Source organism: Oryzias latipes, chromosome 24 (assembly GCF_002234675.1).
Source record: "Oryzias latipes chromosome 24, ASM223467v1".
NCBI lineage: Eukaryota > Metazoa > Chordata > Actinopteri > Beloniformes > Adrianichthyidae > Oryzias > Oryzias latipes.
Window position 1 is genome coordinate 20377684 of NC_019882.2, and position 19786 is coordinate 20397469.

At 47.2% G+C, this 19786-nt stretch overlaps 1 protein-coding gene across 1 annotated transcript in view; it reads right to left on the reverse strand.

The window, feature by feature from the left end:
* The window catches only part of mdn1 (midasin AAA ATPase 1), a 55984-nt gene that overhangs the window by 1648 nt on the left and 34550 nt on the right, over nucleotides 1-19786 (reverse strand). The window contains exons 69-98 of the mRNA XM_011492147.3: nucleotides 19093-19217; nucleotides 18851-19003; nucleotides 18514-18623; nucleotides 18344-18417; nucleotides 18076-18265; nucleotides 17854-17992; nucleotides 17585-17731; nucleotides 17387-17513; nucleotides 14677-14782; nucleotides 14484-14599; nucleotides 13881-14276; nucleotides 13583-13809; nucleotides 13384-13503; nucleotides 11945-12120; nucleotides 11709-11870; nucleotides 11494-11631; nucleotides 10950-11088; nucleotides 10688-10857; nucleotides 10471-10596; nucleotides 8721-8850; nucleotides 8319-8602; nucleotides 8074-8223; nucleotides 3292-3393; nucleotides 3006-3204; nucleotides 2738-2911; nucleotides 2503-2660; nucleotides 1605-1694; nucleotides 1191-1306; nucleotides 934-1108; nucleotides 786-859 (exon numbers count right to left, since the gene is read on the reverse strand). Of these exons, the coding sequence (XP_011490449.1) occupies nucleotides 786-859; nucleotides 934-1108; nucleotides 1191-1306; nucleotides 1605-1694; nucleotides 2503-2660; nucleotides 2738-2911; nucleotides 3006-3204; nucleotides 3292-3393; nucleotides 8074-8223; nucleotides 8319-8602; nucleotides 8721-8850; nucleotides 10471-10596; nucleotides 10688-10857; nucleotides 10950-11088; nucleotides 11494-11631; nucleotides 11709-11870; nucleotides 11945-12120; nucleotides 13384-13503; nucleotides 13583-13809; nucleotides 13881-14276; nucleotides 14484-14599; nucleotides 14677-14782; nucleotides 17387-17513; nucleotides 17585-17731; nucleotides 17854-17992; nucleotides 18076-18265; nucleotides 18344-18417; nucleotides 18514-18623; nucleotides 18851-19003; nucleotides 19093-19217 (4593 nt within the window). The remainder of the gene's footprint in view (nucleotides 1-785; nucleotides 860-933; nucleotides 1109-1190; nucleotides 1307-1604; nucleotides 1695-2502; nucleotides 2661-2737; nucleotides 2912-3005; nucleotides 3205-3291; nucleotides 3394-8073; nucleotides 8224-8318; nucleotides 8603-8720; nucleotides 8851-10470; nucleotides 10597-10687; nucleotides 10858-10949; nucleotides 11089-11493; nucleotides 11632-11708; nucleotides 11871-11944; nucleotides 12121-13383; nucleotides 13504-13582; nucleotides 13810-13880; nucleotides 14277-14483; nucleotides 14600-14676; nucleotides 14783-17386; nucleotides 17514-17584; nucleotides 17732-17853; nucleotides 17993-18075; nucleotides 18266-18343; nucleotides 18418-18513; nucleotides 18624-18850; nucleotides 19004-19092; nucleotides 19218-19786) is intronic.

Consider the following 19786-nt stretch of genomic DNA (forward strand, 5'->3'; position numbering starts at 1 on the left):
AGGAGGAGGAGTCAAAGTTTTCTTGTCTCTTGAAGGATTTAAGAGTATCTTTCTAAATCTTAGTCTCACCAAAGACACATTTACATTTCTCTTCAGTTAAATATGAACTTCACCAAAGAAATCATTTCGTAAATTAAAGCTATGAGCAGTGATGCTCGCGGAGTTAGAAGGTGATGGACCAAAACCCCTAGAAGGAGTTTAAATTTGTGGCTGGCACTGAAGGGGATTTTTTTATTTATTTTTTTGGTGGAAAAATTGAGAAGTCGGCCTCCTCTCGAGGTCAAAGGTCAACGAAGCTTTGGTTGTGGTTGTAGACTTAAGCTGGCAGCATGTGTGTGGGAATTTGTGAAGATCACTCAAACAAAGATTTCATTTCCCGTATCGTGGGGAAAATCAAAAGCAGGCCATAGGTCCTGTGGCCATCCCATAATGATTTCAAAACTATTTTTGAGCATCATATGAGATTTTGGCCTTACTCACTTTGACGTTTTCTCCTGCTATGTTGTTTTTTTTTTTATCTATTGCAGGTGTGTGTGTGTTTAAGTGTGAATCCCTAAGTCCAAAATCCATTTTCAGCGGGTGCATCCACATTTTGGTGACTTTGTGAATATGTGGGGGGAGAAATGTCCGTTCAAAGATGTAGTAAGAAAAGCTGAATTGCCAAAATAAGCGGGTCCTTGCGGTCCAGTACCGCTGCAGGACAGAATGAAGACATTTCTGATTATTTGGGGGAAAATGCCAGTGTCTGCTCTCCATGTCTAAAGTGAGGCGTGTGCTGTTGTCACCTGCACACGGAAACCTGTCCGACCTCCAGCAGCGTCAGAGCGTTGACGATGACCGACAGCGACTCGAAGGCCAGCTGGAACACAGCAACACTTTGAATCATCTCGGGAGTTTCATGGACGGTTCTGGAGGAGGTCTGCAGGCTCTCACCTGTTTGGAGTGGTTGTCCACCATGCTGGACGAGTCGTCCACAGCCAGGCAGATCTGGTACTCCCTCTTGCTGGGTTTGGTCCTCCTCAGCCAGATCTTGTCCTTGCGGAACTGGCTGGCGATGTAAGGGATGACCTTCCTCATGTTCAGACGCTTGCCTGTGCGGTAGTCTCCCCTGTGGAGCGGACAGCACCACACGCGTCACATTGGTGCTCGAACCCCCGAAGGAACAAACGGGCGCGGCCTTCTGCACTCACCGCAGCTTGGCGGCCTGCGTCGGTTCCAGGATGAGGCGGAGTTGCTCGCACAGCTGCTGCGACAGAGCCGCCGTCAGGTTCTGGTACCGGTGCCACATGCAAGCTGCTTGGCTCTCCTGGAACACAAGCAGAACCAGAACGTCTGAGCTCTGCAGACATTGGTCTCTGGGGCAGACGTGAGAGAACGCCAGAACTCAACAAAACACCTGATCCTTCATGGAAAGCTTCCACCATCCAGACGCTTAGGAACCAAACTTTAACAAGATTTACATCAGTTATGATCTTCTGTGTCACCACATGATCACACTACCACCTCCATGCTTCTCTGGGTTTTTTATGCTGACAGAAGGATTCTAAGCAGGATTTAAAAGAAAGCCCCGGCCTGAGAGGAAGAGGAGTCCTGCTCCGCCTCACCTCCTCCTGCGTCCCAGGTCCCAGTCTGCTCCAGAGCTCCAGCTGCAGCTCCATCTCCTTCCTCAGCTCCTCTGGGTCGCTCTCCTCTCTCTGCACAGAAAGATGCAAATGAAACGGGTGGAATGCAAAGCCCAGCCTGAAGGGTCAGAAACGTCCCACAAGCTTCATCTCAACGCGGGACTAAAATATCTGAAAGTTTTTTTTTTTTTCTTGAGGACAAAAATATGTGGATTTTTTAAAAATGCAAGTCTCTGTCTCTGCCAGAATCCTTCATTTGGTGCCTTTGAGGTGCTGTGTATCAACATATTTAATTATTCTAGTTTGTGAGTATGTATTTATCTAATTTTTATTGCACCTTTGTAACTTTATTACTAAAAATATTTTTAAAATACTTTTAAATTTAGACCCAATTCATTTAAATTTTCCACTTTATGCGAATAAATTTCATTTTAAACTTGAATAAACTGCAAAACTGTAGTAAACTTAACTGTTGCTGTTTTATTTAAAGGTATTAAACCTTGTTTTCAATTCTAAAGCATTTTAAAAAGGTTGATGCTGGTACACGCGACCAGCACAAAGGTGATGGAAATTCATGTTGTTCACACGTAATGCATGCAGCCACGTGTGGACCCACATATATTTAAAATGCGCCCATGGTTGCATTTTAATGATGACCGCATAAACATAAATGCCTTTTTTCATTTAAAAAAGATATATTTGAGCCGTAAGTGAGAAATCCTTCATGAGTGAATGTTTCCTCCTCTAATGCATAGTAAATAAATAAAAAAAACAAATGAAATGTGTACATTTTGTTAGTTTTGATGAGACTCAAAGCAGCAACATTCATGCTTTTCTAAAAGCTCCTGAGATGAGCGAGGCTCAGAAGTATTCAGTAAACCTGTGTGGCCTCCATCAGCAGCTCTGGAACCGTGTGAACGGTGGACTCAGAGCTCCTTTGAGTTCGCTCTTCATCTCCAACTTGTTGTCGGTCCTTCTGCCTCTCGTCCTCCTCTTCCTCTCCCTGCCGCTGAACCTCCATCTCCCCGCTGTCTGCGCCTGGGAAACCAGATGATGAAGAGGGGATCAGAACGTCGTTGACTCATGGAGTCAGGCAGAGGAGGAGACGCTGAAACCTCTTTGGGAGGATCTGGAGGAGTCCAACTGCTCCGGTTTTAGCTCCTGGACCTCAGCGGCTTTGAGCTCCTCCTCCGGCTGCTCTGTTTCCATGGCTACATCCTCATCCTCCTGATCTTCGTTCAAATTCTTCTGCAGCCCCATTGCTTTCTGCTGCTCCAGACTGGCAACATCTGAAGCAGAAAGAGCAGTCCCTGATCAGGAGGCCATGTTTCTACAGAGATCATCACAGAGCACATAAACGGCCAGACGTCCTTCCTGTCTGACCATAAGTCTGAGCATCATGGTCCATCTCCCCCTCTCTGACGTGCTCGTGCAGGTCCGACTCCTGCTTGCCGTCGCTCGGCTTGTTTCTCTTGGAGCGCTCTTCACTGCTGGCCACCATCCGGAGCCGCTTGTTGACGCGCTCGTTGTAGTCCCCAGTGGACCGCTCCTCATCCGCTTGGCCCGGTTTCCTTTTGAAGCTCTGCGGGGAAAAAAAGACTTGCGGTGATTCAAACTGAAGACGACGATCAGAGGGGGAGATGAAGCAAAAACAAGCCAAAGGTCTGACCTGGGTCTTCTTCTGCGTCTGCGACTGAGAGGCCATTCTGGCCGTCAGTTTGGACTCGTGACCCTCTGACTGGCTGGCGTCCGCTGCTCCGCTGCCGTGCTCCTATCAAGGAATGAGACACATTTTTAAGCACCCTGCTTTAAATAGGATTGCGTTTTTGAAATGTTTTTGTTGCATTTTTCTGATGATAAAATGATTCAAAATTGTGTTTCAGAGCATTTCTTTATTCAAAATGTGGTGAATCAGGAGCAGAGAAACAAGTTTTTTAAAAACATTGCATTTGTTTCGTAGAAACTTCGCTGGGAGGTGCACAAGCTCCCTGCTCTGCTCTATTCCAAAGCATCCACTTTGTCCATCTTTGTTTTCCTCGTATGAGCTGGAATCTGGATCTGAACTGTAGATCAGGGGGGTGTTCCAGAGAGCAGGTTATGCTAGCTCCCACGGTAAGTTTGAGGCTAAGGAAGTTGATAACCTCAGCTTTCGGTTCCAAAAATGGAGGTACAGTATGTCAAGTTGCCATAGCAACTCATACTCTGAACATAACCTGGTCTGGAGCAGGTTTAGTTGAAGGTTAGTTTGTTTACAGAGAGGTGAAGCAGCATGGCGTGTCCATTTGAAGATGATTTAGTGGATGAAGAAGCTCAAATAATACTTTTTCCACCATAAGAGGGTGATAAGACCACACATGGATGTTGGAAAGAGAAACTTTTTACTTTGATCCAACTTAATTATTTGCTTCAGTTAAGATAAATATTTTTTTTAGTTAAGTCAGCTTAAAAATAACACGTAGTTTTCAGACAGTTATTTTACTTTCATTCAAATTAATTCAATCAAGTCGGTGTAACTTTGGTGCTGCTGTTAGATTGACACCGCAAGGAATTATGGGATACTATTCCCTTTGCCTGTCTGGACGGATTTGGGTTTAAGTGTGGGTTTTTGACCAAATGTGTTTAGTTGTTCAGCTGTTTTACTGTGTTTTGTCTAGTTATTTGTCCTGTTATGTTTAATTCTTTCTGAACCATGAGTGAGAGGGAGGGAGAGGATGATGAGTTTATTTAGCACCATTACTGTGTTGTAGTGTAATATTAAAGTCAGAGAAATGGTACATGACAATATGTTTTATGTTGCAAATCCATTTTATTGTTATAAAAATGAGAATATCTGCCGGCTCAAACTTAGACATATGAGAGTTCAAGTGGTACAATAAATTAAGATGGAAAAATCATTTAATTGAATTCGAGTAAAATGACATTTAGTTAGATAAATATGTAAATTTGAGTTGTAAAAAAAAATTATTGAATTTTATAGATGTAAGAAATTAGGTTGAAAAAAATTTAACTCAATTACTTGTTACCAATAGAAGTAATTCATTTAAATTGGATAAGTTATATATATATATAACTTAACTTATTATTCTTCATATGCCGTCATTAATCTCAGACTCCGTCTCACTGAAGTATAGCGCTTTCTTTTTTTTTCTCCACGTGTTTCCATGGTGACAACGGAAATTGGCGATCCATTGAGAATGTCTTTATGTACTTGCTGTGCACGTGCATTAACCCAGGGTTACCAAGTCGAGCGTAATTACACCAACTCATATCGGGTCTTTTGGAACCGACCTACCCAGAGTAAGCAAGTTCAGGTGGACTTCAGCCAGAGTTCAGGGTTGAAGTCAGGGTAGTTTTTTTTTTTTTTTTTTTTTTTTTTTTTTTTTTTTTTTTACTTGTCCTGTCCAACAGCTGGGCAGACAGACGAGAGCTGAGGGCCTCTTGTGTTGGACATATTTTGCTTTAACAAGAGGGGTTATTAATCTTCTGACAAACCAAAGGTATGTCTGAATAAACCCCTTTTGTAATTGAGGCCAAACTTTATTAATTTCAATCATGTCTGAAAATCTTTGGTGTTGGACCGGACGGAAAAGGAAAGAGGTGAAGAAGAGAGAGGGACGTTAGAGAGAGGGGGGGGTAGGGGGTGATAATAGGAGGGGAAGGGGGATAAGACCATGAAGCAGCATACAGCAACAAGTTTACTGGTTGTTAATCATTATGGTAAGGTTCAAATGCAGTACAAAAAGGGCGGGGCCCTTCCACACACACACTCAAATGTTATAAACACACCTGCTAGCTGCAAAAATGTCCACCTATCGACATGTACACAAAACAGATAGTGTTCACACACGCATACTCATGCCTTAAAACCAACTAGTGTGAAATATTTCAGTCATTCAGTCATGCAAGCTATTAGTGCAAAGGTGAGCTAACACCAGTGCTCAGGTGAGGTTTTATGTTCTTCTAAAATGGATGGTGGAACGTGAAAAGAAGGAGGGAGAGTGCCCAGCCATCCCCACCCCAAGACCCCCACCGCAGCAGCAGCGGCAGCCGGAATCCCCCCAACGCCACACGGGAACCGGCAGGGAACAACCACCGCCCGGGCGACCAAGCCCGCCACCCAGGCCAGGGCCAGCAGGGCCGCCGCAAGGCCCCCAGAGCCAGAGGCCAGGGAAGCACGGAGGGAAAGAGAGCGCCGCCCCAGCCCAACCAGGAGAGCAGCCCCCCCGCCGCGCCGGGAGAACCCAACGCAGAGCCCCACCGGAGAAGGACGCCCACAGCCCCAAACGAGCACCCCACCACCACCCAGGAGTTCCGGGCATCCCCCCGCCCAAACCCCAGGTACGAGCCAGGACCCCCCAAGGGAGACCCGCTCCGCACTCCAGGCAGCCATCCGCCCGGCCCACGGTTGGTCCAGGGAGAAGCGAGGCAGGGGGCCCGCCGCCCCCGCCCAGGAGGGGGGAACCCCGGGGAAAAAAAGAGGGCCCACAAGGGGTGTTATAAATATGGCCCGACCAGGCTCGGCCACAGTTGGAAATTTGGCGGGGCCCAGCACTCAGGAGCAAGGACCAGAACCCACCCCCCAGGGACCAGACACCCCGGCTCAGATGTAATGTGAACTCCCCCACCGCGCGGAGAGACCACCGCCGGGCCCAGGAAGCCGGCACCCCGGGGACACGGCCGCCGTTGCAAAGGGGCCCGCACCCCCCACCAGGGAAGAGGCAGGGGACAGATGGACCCAGGTCCCACCTTCCTTGCAAAATGTGTGTGCGTGTATGTGTGTTTGAGATGGTGTGTGTGTGCATGTGTGTGTGTTTATGTTGGGATGTATATATTGAGGGGGGAGGGGTGTGTGTACTAAGGGGGGTGCAGTTAAAATTGGCGGGTAGGGCACTAAGGGGACATCTCCTGATTACTCACAGTGACGTCCCCTCACCCTCCCCACCAAGGGGCCCTAAATGTCTAAGGTGCGGTTAAAATTGGCGGGTAGGGTGCTAGGAGGACATCCGCTGCTTGCTGGCAGTGATGTCCAAGCACCCCCCCTACCAAGGGCCCTACATGTCTAAGGTGGAAATAAAACCGAAAGAGGGGGGGGCCCACTCCATACGGCAACCATAGGAGGGGGGCCACTGCCTAGTAAACCCCCCCCCCAAGGCTCATCGCAGGCTAAGCCCCCCACCCCCTCACCCTGTTATGAGGTTATATGAGGAAGGGGGTAAGATGGGGACAGCTGATAGACTGTCCCCCGGTGGTCAAACAGCTGTCCCCCGCCCCCCCCCCAGCAAGGGGGCCAGGCCCACCCAGCCCAGGGGCCCCACCCCCGGAGGCGCCGACACCCCAGGCCCAGCAACACCCCCCCCACACAGAGAGAGAGGAGCCAGAAAGCGCCGGCCCCCCCCGGAGCAAGCCCAGGCCCCCACCCCCAAACGCCGGCCCTAGAAGAGCTCTGGTCAGGCCTCGACGGGACCGAGGCAGCCAACCGGCCGGGGAAACCGCCGATGGCCTCAGCGGAGACCCCGACCCGTCAACCCCCCCTGCCCCGTACCAATAGTGGACCCCCCCCCCCCTCCCCCAGAATGCCCACCCACAGGTCAGGGCCGACAAGACCCCCCCCCCCCCCAGACCCCGCAGCCGAAGCGGAGGACAGGGTAGTTTAAACATGCTTCCTGGAATACCCCCCTGCTTCCTGGAATACCCCCTGGACAGCTCTGATATTAACCAACATTTTGTTGCACCACAGATGTAAGTTAGAGGTTGTGAGGACATGCAAGCTAGTGGGAGAGCATGTAAACACACGGATGATGGGAAATGTGGGAGGCTTACTCTGCACCAGATAACTCTGGTAAATTTCTAATGACCTCCAGCCGCTCTGCAGAAACTATGTCCTAGAAAGCAATGCAGGTTTGTTGACTGTGGATAAAACGGCAGAATCGTAATTAGAAGGCCGCTGGGAACGCTTTGAAAATGGATGAAAAGATGATTTAACTGCAGCAGTCTGAAGCCAGCCTCAACAGGAATACTTCAGTAATTTCTAAAAAACGGTGAGCCCAATTGTTATACTCCCACCTCCGTGCTTCAATATTCTGTTTCTCTCCTAAAAAAAAAATGCTGATTGTGTCCGTTCTTTTTTTAATCACGTTAATCTCGCTTTAATCTATAGCTATTGTCTATTATGTAAGGGAGATGAAGCTCAACGAGGAGTCTTATCATAAATTAAATGATGATGTGGGGGCCTGATCGCGTCTGACTATTACTTCTGTTGTCCGATCATTTCTGATTATGAACACCTCAAACACCATCATCCTGCTTATACCATGGTCACATGTTTGTTACTTTAATTTAGTTATTTTTAATTTGATACGCGGTGCAATGTGTTGTCATGGTACACTGCCCTTAGAGGCAGAGGCAAAGCCTTATGGGTAAAAAGTCCTGTTGTGGGTTGTTTTGAGGTTACCTCTTTGGCCTGGTCTCTCTGCGACGCCTCCCCTGCCACCTCCACCGCCGCGTCACTCTGAAGGTTGTCTTCTCCAGTCTGACCGTCTGTGCTGTGCTCCTTCCTCTCAGCTGAGTCAGGGTGCTCCTCATCCTCACCTTCTTCCTCATCCTACGAGTCCCAGAATTAAATAAAAGACATTCTTTGTGAGAGCAGTTTCTGAGTTTACATCCTCTCCATCTTCCTCTCTGGATCTCCATCCACACCTTTGGGTGGTCTCCTTTGTCCACAGGAACCGCCGGCTCCTCCTTATTTCCTGCATCTCTGTCTTCTTTCGCCTCTTCTGTTTCTTCACCTGGCTCCTTCTCTTCCTCCTTCACTTCTGCCCCATTGCCTCCTTCCTCCTCGTTCTCCTCCTCCTGAGTTTTGGGCTCCTGACCCTCTGCCTCTTCAGGCTGGTTCTCCTCCATCCCCTCCCCTCCGTCTTCAGGCTCTTCCTCCTTCACTTCCTGGTCCATGGCTTTCTCATCGAGGTCAAATGGGTTCTCCCCTAAGGAGTTGGAGCCAGCAGGAGACGTTAGGCCTCAGTCAAAAAAAGAAAATCAAGCACAGATGTTCTTCTGGACTCCAACGACATTTCTCCATTGAAGGAGAACCCTCACACTCACCCTCTTCTTCGTCGCCCCCCTCCTCATCGTCGCCCAGGGCAAGGTCTTCAGGCAGGTCCATTGGCTCCGGCTCGGCCGCCTTCTCCTGCTGTCCGTGATATGGGTCCACCTCGTTCTCGTCAAAGTCCCTCTGGAACCGACAGAGCAGAACTCTGAGCCGTTTCTCAATCAGAACCCATTTCTGATGCACGTTCAAATGTTGGATTCTTCATGAAACGATTGTTTCTTTTGCAAAACTAAAAAAAAAAAGTTAGTCTGTTTCAAGAGGGCATGTGGAGAACCTCAGGGCTCTATTCTGAAAAACAAATTGTTTCCCTCGTGAGGTTCTCTTGTCTGGCAAATTGGCTGAACATTTGTGCTTTAAGAAATTTTATTTTGAAGGCATCAGGAGCTGATTGATAAAGGTTAGAAAAATTGTGTTTTCTATTTTGGAGAAAAGCAAAGAATCATTTTAATTTCAACGACTGTCTTAATCATTCATGTAATAACTAACACAAAAATTCCCCATCCAGGTTTTTGTTTTAACCAGACTAAATAAACAACTGCATTGAATAAAACTGCTTTTTGGATGATCTTTTTTCTAAGTTGTTCAGAATGTAGCAGGAACTAGCAGAAGAGATCACATGTGTAAGTTTCATTTCACTGGCTCCCAGTTGATTCTAGAATCAAATTAAAAATCCTTCCTGTTTTGAAACTTCAACTTACAATTAAAGACCTCATAGTCCCTTACCAACCAAACAGAACACTTCGCTCACAAAATGCAGGACTGCTTGTGGTTCCTAGAATTAGTAAAATTACGGTTGGAGGTAGAGCGTTTAGCCACCAAGCCCGTTTTATGGAATAAGCTCCCAGCTCATGGAAGAGAGGCCGACTCAGTTTCTACATTCAAAGTTAGACTGAAAACATTCATCTGTGGACAGGCTTATTGTCAGACTAGCTAGTAATCAGAGAATATGTAACTTACTGTTAATGTATTTAAATTAAACTTAAAATTAACAGGCTGCTGCAGATCCTGCCTCCATCTACGACCTGACCCGACTCTTGCATCACACACACTTCAAAGGATGATCTGATCCCATTGCAACCACACAAATATTTTCAAGGGACCTTCAGATCCCACCTGCACTACAATCTATCCACGACTGTACCCACAGACTTCTTCTCTAAGGGTTCTGGTACATCGCCTGTCCGTCCTGAGGGAGGATCCCTCCTTCATGTGGAAGGAGGGATCCTTTCTTTACCGTTAAGGAGGGTCTTAGGTAGGGTTGCCCAGTTTATTTTTGTCTGTTTAGTTTAGTAATCAGCTATTGAATTCTTCATAATTTCATGTTTATTACACAATTACCAGTATGAAGCCCATTGAGACGCCTATTGTTGTAATATTAGACTATAGACATAAAACTGACATGAATTAAGCTTCATTTACCAGCTAAGCTATAAAATCCTCAATTTAGACATAAATGAAAAATTATGTTTAAGTAAAACAACATGATAAAACTAAACATAGATCAAAGAAAAAGGCACAAAATAATAAATTTGCGTTTGTGACGAAGCCTCATTTCCAGGTGCTGTGGGTCATTTCTTTAATACATTAATTCCATTTTTCTGGTTAATCATTTAGTTTTTTTTGGCACAGTTTAAACCTGAAACTTTCTATAAAATCAAAATAGCTTAATTTTCGGGTCTGAAGCTAAAAAAGTAAAAAAAAGTCTTTAAGGCAGGATTTGAGTGAACTTGGTGGAGGTCCCACCTGATCTCCTTGCTCATTGATCTGCTCTCTGTCATCCTCATCCGTTTGTTCTTCTTCATTCTTCTTCTCCTTGTTTGGTTCTGCAGAGTCCAAGTTTTCGTCTTTGGCCACGAGCTCGGACTCTCCCTGAAGTTCAGCACAAGAGCAGAAAATCGAACACAAGCTTCTACAGATGAAGATCCGACAGGTCGTGTTTTCCTCAGCAAAGTGGACAAACCTGGTCCATGCCCTGTCCAGACTCCTCCTCTTTGTCACTTCCATCCTCGTCTTCATTTTCATCGTCCCCCCACATCCTCTCATCTAGGGTGTCCGTCTGACCTTCTCCTAGATCTCCCATCTTCTTGTCAAGCTCCTCATTGTCCTCTTTGTCCGACTCATCGTCTTTATCTGGAGGAAAACATGCGCTCAGAAACCTATCTGGATCCTACAGATCCCAAACTGCCGGACCCTCCCATCATCTCCGGGTCTGACCGACCCACCTTCTTCTTCGTTCTCATCTCCATCGTGCATCTGGCCGTCAAAGTCCTCCGACATTTCTATGGCGTTCTCCTCTGACTTTATGTCTCCCTTCTCCTGCTGCTCCTCCTTTTCCTGACCTTCCTGTGAAGTGTCCTCCACCTGGAAGAAGAAAACAGGAGGCTACAATCATCCCATTTACAGGAGACGATCCCGTCTGTGCGTCTCTGAATTCCATGTCTGACATGTCCAACATGGTCCAAAACGTTTGACAGATTTTGTGAAGCCGGCTTTTAAGTTTTCGGGGTGTGGCCTTTCAACAAGCTCAGTCCTGATTGGCAAGAGTGGTTGCCATAGAAACATTGACTTAGACCAATCAATGCTTACAGATAACGTCTGGCTCCAACATGGCGGCATTAAAATGACGACTGAATTGACTTTATTGGAGCTGGAAGTAAGTTGTTTTCTATGGATGATGTCACACTCAGCTCCAGTTCTCTTATACAGTCTGTTGTGTATTCAGATGTGTCTGTGTGTGTGTGTGTTTGCGTGGAGGTCACTCATCACCTGATCTTCGTTCTCAATCTTGTCGCTGACATCTTTGGTGCCTTCGCCCTCGCCGATCCCACCCCCTTCGTAGTCGTGGAACTCCGTGGCGCCCTCCCCATCCCCTCCCGGCATGAGTTCCTGAGGGAGGCAGAAGCCCTGAGGAAACACCGCAGACCTGGTTAGCTCGGCTGAGCCGCGTCCTCTGGCTGCACCGTCACTTCAGTGGCGAGGACCTTCTGAGCGAGCTCTGTGAAGATGCTGGCCAGGACGGACAGCAGCTTCCCGGTGCTCCGGTGGACTCCCACCAACACAGTCAGATAGTAGCGCAGCATGTCGCAGTAAATCTCCAGCAGTGGATGCAGACGCACCACCCTCCTGCAGGCGTCGTTGACCTCCTAAGCGTGAACCAGAAGACAGATTAACACCCAGAGGAGTCTGAACACAGTCAGACACTCCCAACCGTCTGCACCTGAAACTCCAGAGGAGAACACGAGTCTCTGCGCCCCCTCAGGGTCTGCAGAAGTTTCTCCAGACGGACGCAAACGTCTCCCGCAGAGAGAGAGTCCAGCTCAGCCTCCAGTTCCTCCTCCAGGAGGCGAGTCAGGTGGCCCGGCTTCAGCAGGTCCTCCTCCTCCTCGGCATCATCTGAGGACAGAATAAAAAATCTTTGAGGAACATCTCCAAAAATATTAACTTCATCAAAAACTCCAATGGTTATCGTTTGTCAGAGAAACAGGGAAAGTCATCTATCATGTAGAATCATAACAAACTAACTTGATGATTATGGTTTACAGGAAATACCAAAATTCAGTGTTGGAAACTCATGGAGTTAAATCCTAAACAGTGAATTAACTAAAATATTCCCAGAGTCTTTAAACCCCAATCATGAAAGGGACTGCTGATTCAACAGATGTCTATTAGACAGTCGTCCACGCCATTCACAGAGCTTAAACAGTCCTTGCTAAACAAGCTGGTTGTTCACAGACTGCTGCATCCAAGCACAATAACAGAAGAATGAGTGGAAGGAAAAACCCCTTCACTGCCAGAGAGAACTGCAGTCTGAGAGAAATCCATTTGAGAGTTTGGTGAACATCCCAGAGTAGACTGTGGCTGCAGTCAGAACATCCATGTATGCAGCATTCCCTTCTTTATCATGGGGGTTACGTTCTGAAAATAACCCTCCAAAAGGTGCAACAACAGGTGTCATCTGAAGTTTTACAATAAATAATGATGTTTTAAGACTGTAAAACTCCTCACTACACACTTTCTACACTTTTCTCAAACAGGCATGAACACTTTCACACTTTTCTCTTCAAAACAAAGATCTGCTCTGATGGAAGACTTATATACATTTGGCAAAATAACCATATTCTGTGCAGGACACGTGGCACGGAGGAGATCACTTGACAGCAGATTATGGGCAGTTAGGACACAGAGAACATTGCACTGTAAAAAGAATAATTAAAACATGCAAAATTGCACTGAAATGGCGAGACTACAAAAGGTGAACCGTGATATAGTGAGTGCGCTGTATGCAAATGTCGTGTTTTACACTGATAAAGGGCATTTTTGGGTTCTGACTAAAGGCATATGTTTCAGTTTTGGGTCCAAACTTTTCCTTTTTTTTAACCGTTACATCCTTATCTCTACAAAAGCTCAAGGGAACAACTACTCCAAATAAAATACAGCTGCAAAAAATAACTTATTTGGAGACAAAGACAATCAGCAGCAGAAACAAGTTTTAAACTGAAGGTTCAGATTTTAACTCCTGACGTCTTTCTTCATAGCCTGAGGTTAATGTTTCAACAATATCTTTGACATCAAATGGTTTCCTCCTGCTGCTGCCGTAGATGCAGGTCAGATCGGTGTTAAAATGAGCCCTCATGGCTGCTGGTCAGCTGGCCTCACCTTTCCCGTCTTTCCCCTGGTCTCTGTGTCTCTTGACTAGAGTCTGGACGGCGCACAGAACCGTGTTGATGTTCGCCTCCAGCTCAGCAGAGAACTCGGAGGAAAAACTCGACTGATCGTCTGAAAAAGAGTAGATTGACCGTCAGTGCTCACAGGTAGCGTGTGATCTGTTGCCGTGAATTGTTGTTCCTGCAGTCACCTGACGGCTGAGGTCCCAGGCAGAGCAGCTGCGTCCTCCAGGCTGTGAAGTCTGCGCTGAAGGCCTCCGTCTGCGCTCGAACGAACTGCAGGCTCTGGGTCACAGCCGGCTGACAACCAGGACCACCCACAGACGTGGACAACGAGAAGAGCTTCTCTATGCCGGACATCTGAGCCGCCACGCCTCCCAGCTGCTCCACTGCAGAGCAGCACGTGTCAAAGTTGCTCCTGCAGACAGATACGCCATGGTCCAAACTGGTTTTCCCATCCGGCTCCTCAGATGTCAGAGCGGCTTTTACCATGTGAGCAGAACTGAGCCCCCCTGATCCACAGAACTCAGGTCCTGCTGGAGGTTCTGGGTCCTCTGCAGCATCTCCACCACATGCTGGTGGAGCTCCGTCCACACAGCATCCCCCCTCCTCATGAGGCAGCCTGGGGGCTGGCGCAGGGCCTCCACTGGAGACACACAGCTCAGAGGGGGCTGGCTACTCGCTTGCTCCCTCTGCTGGCCATCTTCAGGACAGCACTGCAGCAGCCAGCACAGCTGCTGCAAAAGAGTGGCACACTGAGCGGCCAGCGCCCGGCCCCTCATCAGCCAGTCCTGGAGGGAATCTTGGGGAGGGAGGGTGCACCCTGAGTCCACAGGGGGGGTCTGGGTGTGAGCTTTAATACTCTGGATGCCGTTGGTCAACTTTCTGGAAGAGAAGAAACCTTAATTCAGTTTTTATTTCAATTTTATTTATATAGATCATATTGGGCTTCACCTATCGTACAAAACATTAAATCGGTTATAAAATACAATAGCTGATTGCTAAACTAAACAGACTAAAATAAACAGGGCATCCCTGCCCTTTGACCCCCTTCTCGGTAATGAAAAACTCCTAAAAACCATCCAGACTCACCGCAGGTCGACCCAGCGCTGGGTGATCCGGACCAGCCGGCGCCTCTGTCCCAGCAGCAGCTTGAACAGGTGAGAAGAGAAGCCTCGACAGCGGTCTATGTTCGCCACACCCAGCTCCTTCAGCCACGGAGAAACACAGATGTGTGAAGCAGATGCTCTTCAGTGAACGCCCTGCCGGCGCTTTGCTTCCTCACCTTGGCTGCGTGCTGCAGAGCCGTCTGCAGGGCTGTTCTCCGGGCCCACGAACGGTAGAAGTATTTCTGACAGCCGTCCCACGCCGTCAGCAGCTCTGTCAGCAACCTGCAACAATGGAAGTTCTATTTGTGCAGTGAATGGCAGAAACGGTTCATAGCAACCAAGTCAGTGGGATAAATCTTCAGGGAGGAGTTTGCACACGTTAAAAGTATTGGCGTGACTCCAGATTTAAATCCAAGAGCGTCTCTCACAAAAGGTCAAAGGTCACGTCCGCACTTCATTTTTTAATCATCTATAAACAGACTTTTAGTTTCCATTCCAGAAGTTTACAAGGAAAACATTGACTTTTATCTCCTAAGTGTATGTGTTCCATGTGTTTAAAAGTCACCTAGGGGATCATTTTGAAACTTTTATCCTCTGATCCTCCTCAGCAGCTGTCTTTTTATGTTCAGCCTCGATTCCTTCAGTCCCTGTCAGATTATCTCAGTATCTGCTCAGTTCTAGCCTGTTACCCTCTGATCCTACTTACTAGTCTGTTTTCAAGTTTATCTGTTTAAGCCCTGAACAGTTTCTGACCTTTGCTTTGGTTTTGGATTACAGACTGGAATATTGGCTCTTTGGGTGGATTTTTGTTCTGACCCCTAGATTAGGATGCTGGTTCAGCTCCTAAAGACCCACTCAGATAAAAATTCTGTCTTAACATGTTCTCGTGGTATATTTCTTATAATAATAATGATAATAATAATAATAATAATAATAATAATAATAATAATTAATGCTTTATTTATCCCACAATGGGGAAATTCTTCTCCGCATTTTGACCCATCCCTTGGGGGGGGGGGGGGGCTGCAGACTGGCCGCGCTCGGATGGAGGACATTTATCCAAATTGCATTTTGGAATATTTCTTTACTTAAATCTTTGTGAATCAGGAGCAGAGGAAAATATGTGATTTAAAAAACAGTCTCCCTGCTCTGCTCTATTCCGATCATCCACTGTTGGACAAGTAGATCCATGACCGTCTGAGCTGGAATCTGGATCAGAACTGGATAGCTAAAATATTGCTCACCATTTTTGTTGCACCGCTAATGTCAGGTTGGGGTTGTGAGGGGCTGTAAGCTAGCAAGTGAGAATGTAACGGTTATAAGTGACGGGAAGGGGGGCCTGGGTTGCTCTGCGCCAATATTCCCGCCCACAACTCAGACAAATTTTGAGCGAACTACTGCCACTCTGCAGAAACCATGTCCTAGAAAACGACCCTGGTTTGTTGATTTTTGCCTAAAAATGACAATCATAATTAAAAACAAAAAAACACTGGGAATGATTTTACAATAGATCAAAAGCTGATCGGACTGGGACCTTCAACCTAGAGTTTCACCTCTACGTGTCGCCAATTTCTCGCTCACTCTCTGTTAATTCATAATTGACTCCTTCTGTTGGTGAGGCCTTTCCACAGCTACCTTCTGCTGACCTGTGCTGTTCTTAAGAGGTTAAATAACTGAATAAGTAAAACAGTAGCCGTGTTTACATGGGCAAAAGTAATCGGAAAGAACGCCTGATCGGAAAGAAAATGCGTCATGTAAACGCGCCGTTCAGAATACTCTGCCCCGATCAGACTCGTTCGGATCAGAATTTCTTTCCGATCGAGATTGGTGGGTTATACCGATTGTTGATCCGATCGTGGATCATGTAAACGGTCATTCCGATCGTGTGTCACTTCTGCTCTGGTTTACGTCACGCATAGACGGTGTTTCACTGACAGAAAGCTTTGGAGCGCATACGGGACCGACCAGCTGCTCTGTGGACGCCCCGTGAAAAGCGCCGCTCCGCTCTCGCCCCGCTGGCTCTCCCCTCTCTTTCACCCCTCACGAGGGAGATGCGGGGGGGATGCGTGTCCACTGACGTCTGGACCCGGCAACCGAGCTCTGCGTTCGGGCTCCGGTGCCAGTGGACCGAGTGAACCTCTCTGAGCAGAGCAGCTGGATTTATTAATGTGTTTGAGGGGAGGGTGCTTTGTTACGTGTGCGTTTTGTTATGTGTGAGAATCTGGACTGCGAGCCGAACCGCCGCTCTGGTTTAGCGGCTGCCGGACTCACGAAGACAGAGCAGAGCTCGAGCCGCCAGCTCACACAGCCGTCACATGGATTTGTGTTTCCAGTTGTGCCCCGACAAAATAAAGGCTGATGTTATTCCCACACATTTACTTGCAGCCAAGCTGCAGATTGCAGCGTTTCCCGCATGGTTGGTCCTGGATTTTGTGTCCATCAAAAAAGGCTAATGTTGTTAGCCTCTCCTAACACTGGGTTCTTTCAGCTCCGTACTTCTTCCACAAAAAAAGCACTGACCACGCGGATTAAATATAAAATGATGAGCGAACAGGCGCTTCATAATGTTAAGAACATTAATAAAAGCCAGTTTGGAAGATCGCCTCGTATATAACCGAGCTGCTGCATAAATGTATGCGACAGGAAAGGTTTGTTTACAACGGGACACATTTCCCTTCCGGTTTTTCGACACTACTGCGCATGCCCAAATTATTCATTCCGACCGAAAGTGTGACCCATGTGAATGTTTCTTCTAATCGGAAAAAGGTTTTTCTGTGCCCATGTGCACGGTTGAATTGTAACCCGACTATTGATCCGATCAAGATATTCTGTCCATGTAACCGCGGCTATTGACGTTCTCAGGAGTCTGTTGGGTTAGACAGTTACATGTTCTCAGCAGGGTCCTGGGTGCTCCCAATAGTCACTGCTGGTTTCATCTCCAGCGGCTGAATGCTTAGAGTTTTCTCAGGGTCTGTGGTTCTGCTCCACGTCAGGCCTTTGCGGTACGACAGGCCTGGAAAGACCAGAAAAGGGTTGAAGATCTGAAGCACTGAGAGGCAGAAGGTCCAGGAGGAAGCGGCTGACCTATGGCAGCGAGCATCTTGAACAGGTCGGACAGAGCCCTCTGCTTCTGCTGCAGGATGTGCTTCACCTCAGCCTTCTGCTTCTCCTTCTCCACAGTCAGGTCAATGTTCAGGCTCTGCAGCTCACGCATGTTGGTGATGACCTCGCCTGGAAAAAGCCCACAGAGAAGGTTTGCATTTTCCTTCAGACACAATCCAGCAGCCAAAAGGCTCTGAACTCATAGCTGTGAGTGCAGATGGGAAGTGGAAGAGCAATTTGGATAAATGTACCAGTGAAGCAGTCGAGATCTTCCGTCAGCTCAGGCACCGGGTTCTTCTTCAGCAGCTGAACACACATCTTCTTCATCTTCCTGAACAGAGCAGGCAGACGGGCCTGTAAGGATTCGGCTTCGCCTTCTGGACCATCACCCTGAAACACAGAAAGCAGCTGAGTGGAGAACAGCATCTTCATTAGAAGAAGCTTGAAGAAGAGGACGGTGGACTTTATGAGACCTCCACATGCAGATCTTTGCCCTTTCCAGGTGGGGTGTTCCTCAGCGCCCGATGGACACGATGAAGAGGGGTTTCCTCCAGGTTAGCGTCCACATCATCAGGGTTTAAACTGCTTCCTTGCTCCACCAGAGCAGGAACACTGGGACTGCTCAGAGCTTCCTCAAACTTTTTGACAAACTTAAAGAGTGTGCTGAAAGAGGAGGAGAACAGGGCTTTTGGGGGAGTTTGACCTTCAGTGTTGAAGTTCAGAAGGACGTGTCAATCATACCGGTGAGTCTTATCCACAGACTGCTTGATGGACCAAAAGCTGACATCATTCCACTTGGAGATCTTCACAAAGTCCTGAAAAGAAGGAGTTTGTCATCACAGCAGAGCTCAATGAAGCTGGGAATATTCATTCATGGTTAAGGTGGACCATGGCAAAGCATCTGCATGTACCCTGAGCTCCTTCTCAATGGGTTGCCTGAGCTGAGTGATTCTGGCCTGGATGCTCTCGGAGAACTGGCTGTAGTATCTGTGGAGGTTCCACAGGAGAGCCAACAAAGACTCTGCAGACACAGAGAACCAGGTAACATCAGAGCCAGCAGCAGATGCTGGACCTGATCTGAATATCAGGAGCATGAAAAATGTCTTCAACTGCCTCCTTCTGCAATCATTTAGTATTTGGAAGCTGATTTTTTTTTGTTTTTTCACACAAAAAAAGTAACAGCAGAAAGAGATTTTAAACACAAATTTTGTCACCACTGTTACAAGACTCGGTGGGGGGGGGGGCTACCTCGTCCGGGCTGGTCCGACACCAGCAGGAGGTGGCAGTGGAAGTTCAGCAGCATCTGCAGGCGCGTGTGGAAGTCGCCCAGAGTGGAGCCTTCAATGAAGGCCTGGAGCGTGGAGGACGCCGAGGACAGAGACAGGCGCTCCTCTTTCTCACCTGGAGGAGGAAGAAGAGGAGGAGGAAACCCTTCATGTCACACCGTGGAAAGATCTCCGCATCAATGGTTTTTAAGGTGTGATATTCACCTGCGTTGTGCTCCGTCCTCTGCTCCTCTAGATATCGTTCCACCAGCTGGTAGATGGCAAACCAATGCTTGCTGGATTTTTGCGTGTGTCGGATCATCGCGTTGTCTAAACTGCTTGACCAACAACTAAAAACAAAACATCATCAGCTAAGATCTGAGCTACAGCTTTAGCTTCTTCACCTGCAAACAATTTTGCATGTCTGAATCCACACATTTATTGAAAACCCAGTCTGGAGTGGTAATGGCTTAAAAACACGCATGAAAAGTGGGAGGAAAACCAGATTAAACCAGTTTGAGAGAGATTTTTCCAGAGAAACAAGCCAGTTAGAACTGCTCTGATGCCAAACCACAACAATCAGGGATGTAACTATCAAACCACTTGATCAGTGAATTGATTTATATTCCTAAAATCCAACCTGTTTGATCTGCCAGAGGAAAGTGAACCATACCATTAAAAAAATCATTTTAAAATGAAATAAACTGATGATAATCTATCTTAGAAAATACCATCTGGTTTGGGGCATAGTAAGTTTATTTTACTATATTGTAAAACGACCAAGTGCATCAGCGTACAGCACACAAATGACGTCAGCAAAAACTGATCATTCCATCATTCCAGTCCAATGTGTGGACAGACTTTAAATAAAGTCATGTGACCATCCAGTGTCTAGAATGTTCAACAGTGGTGAACTTTA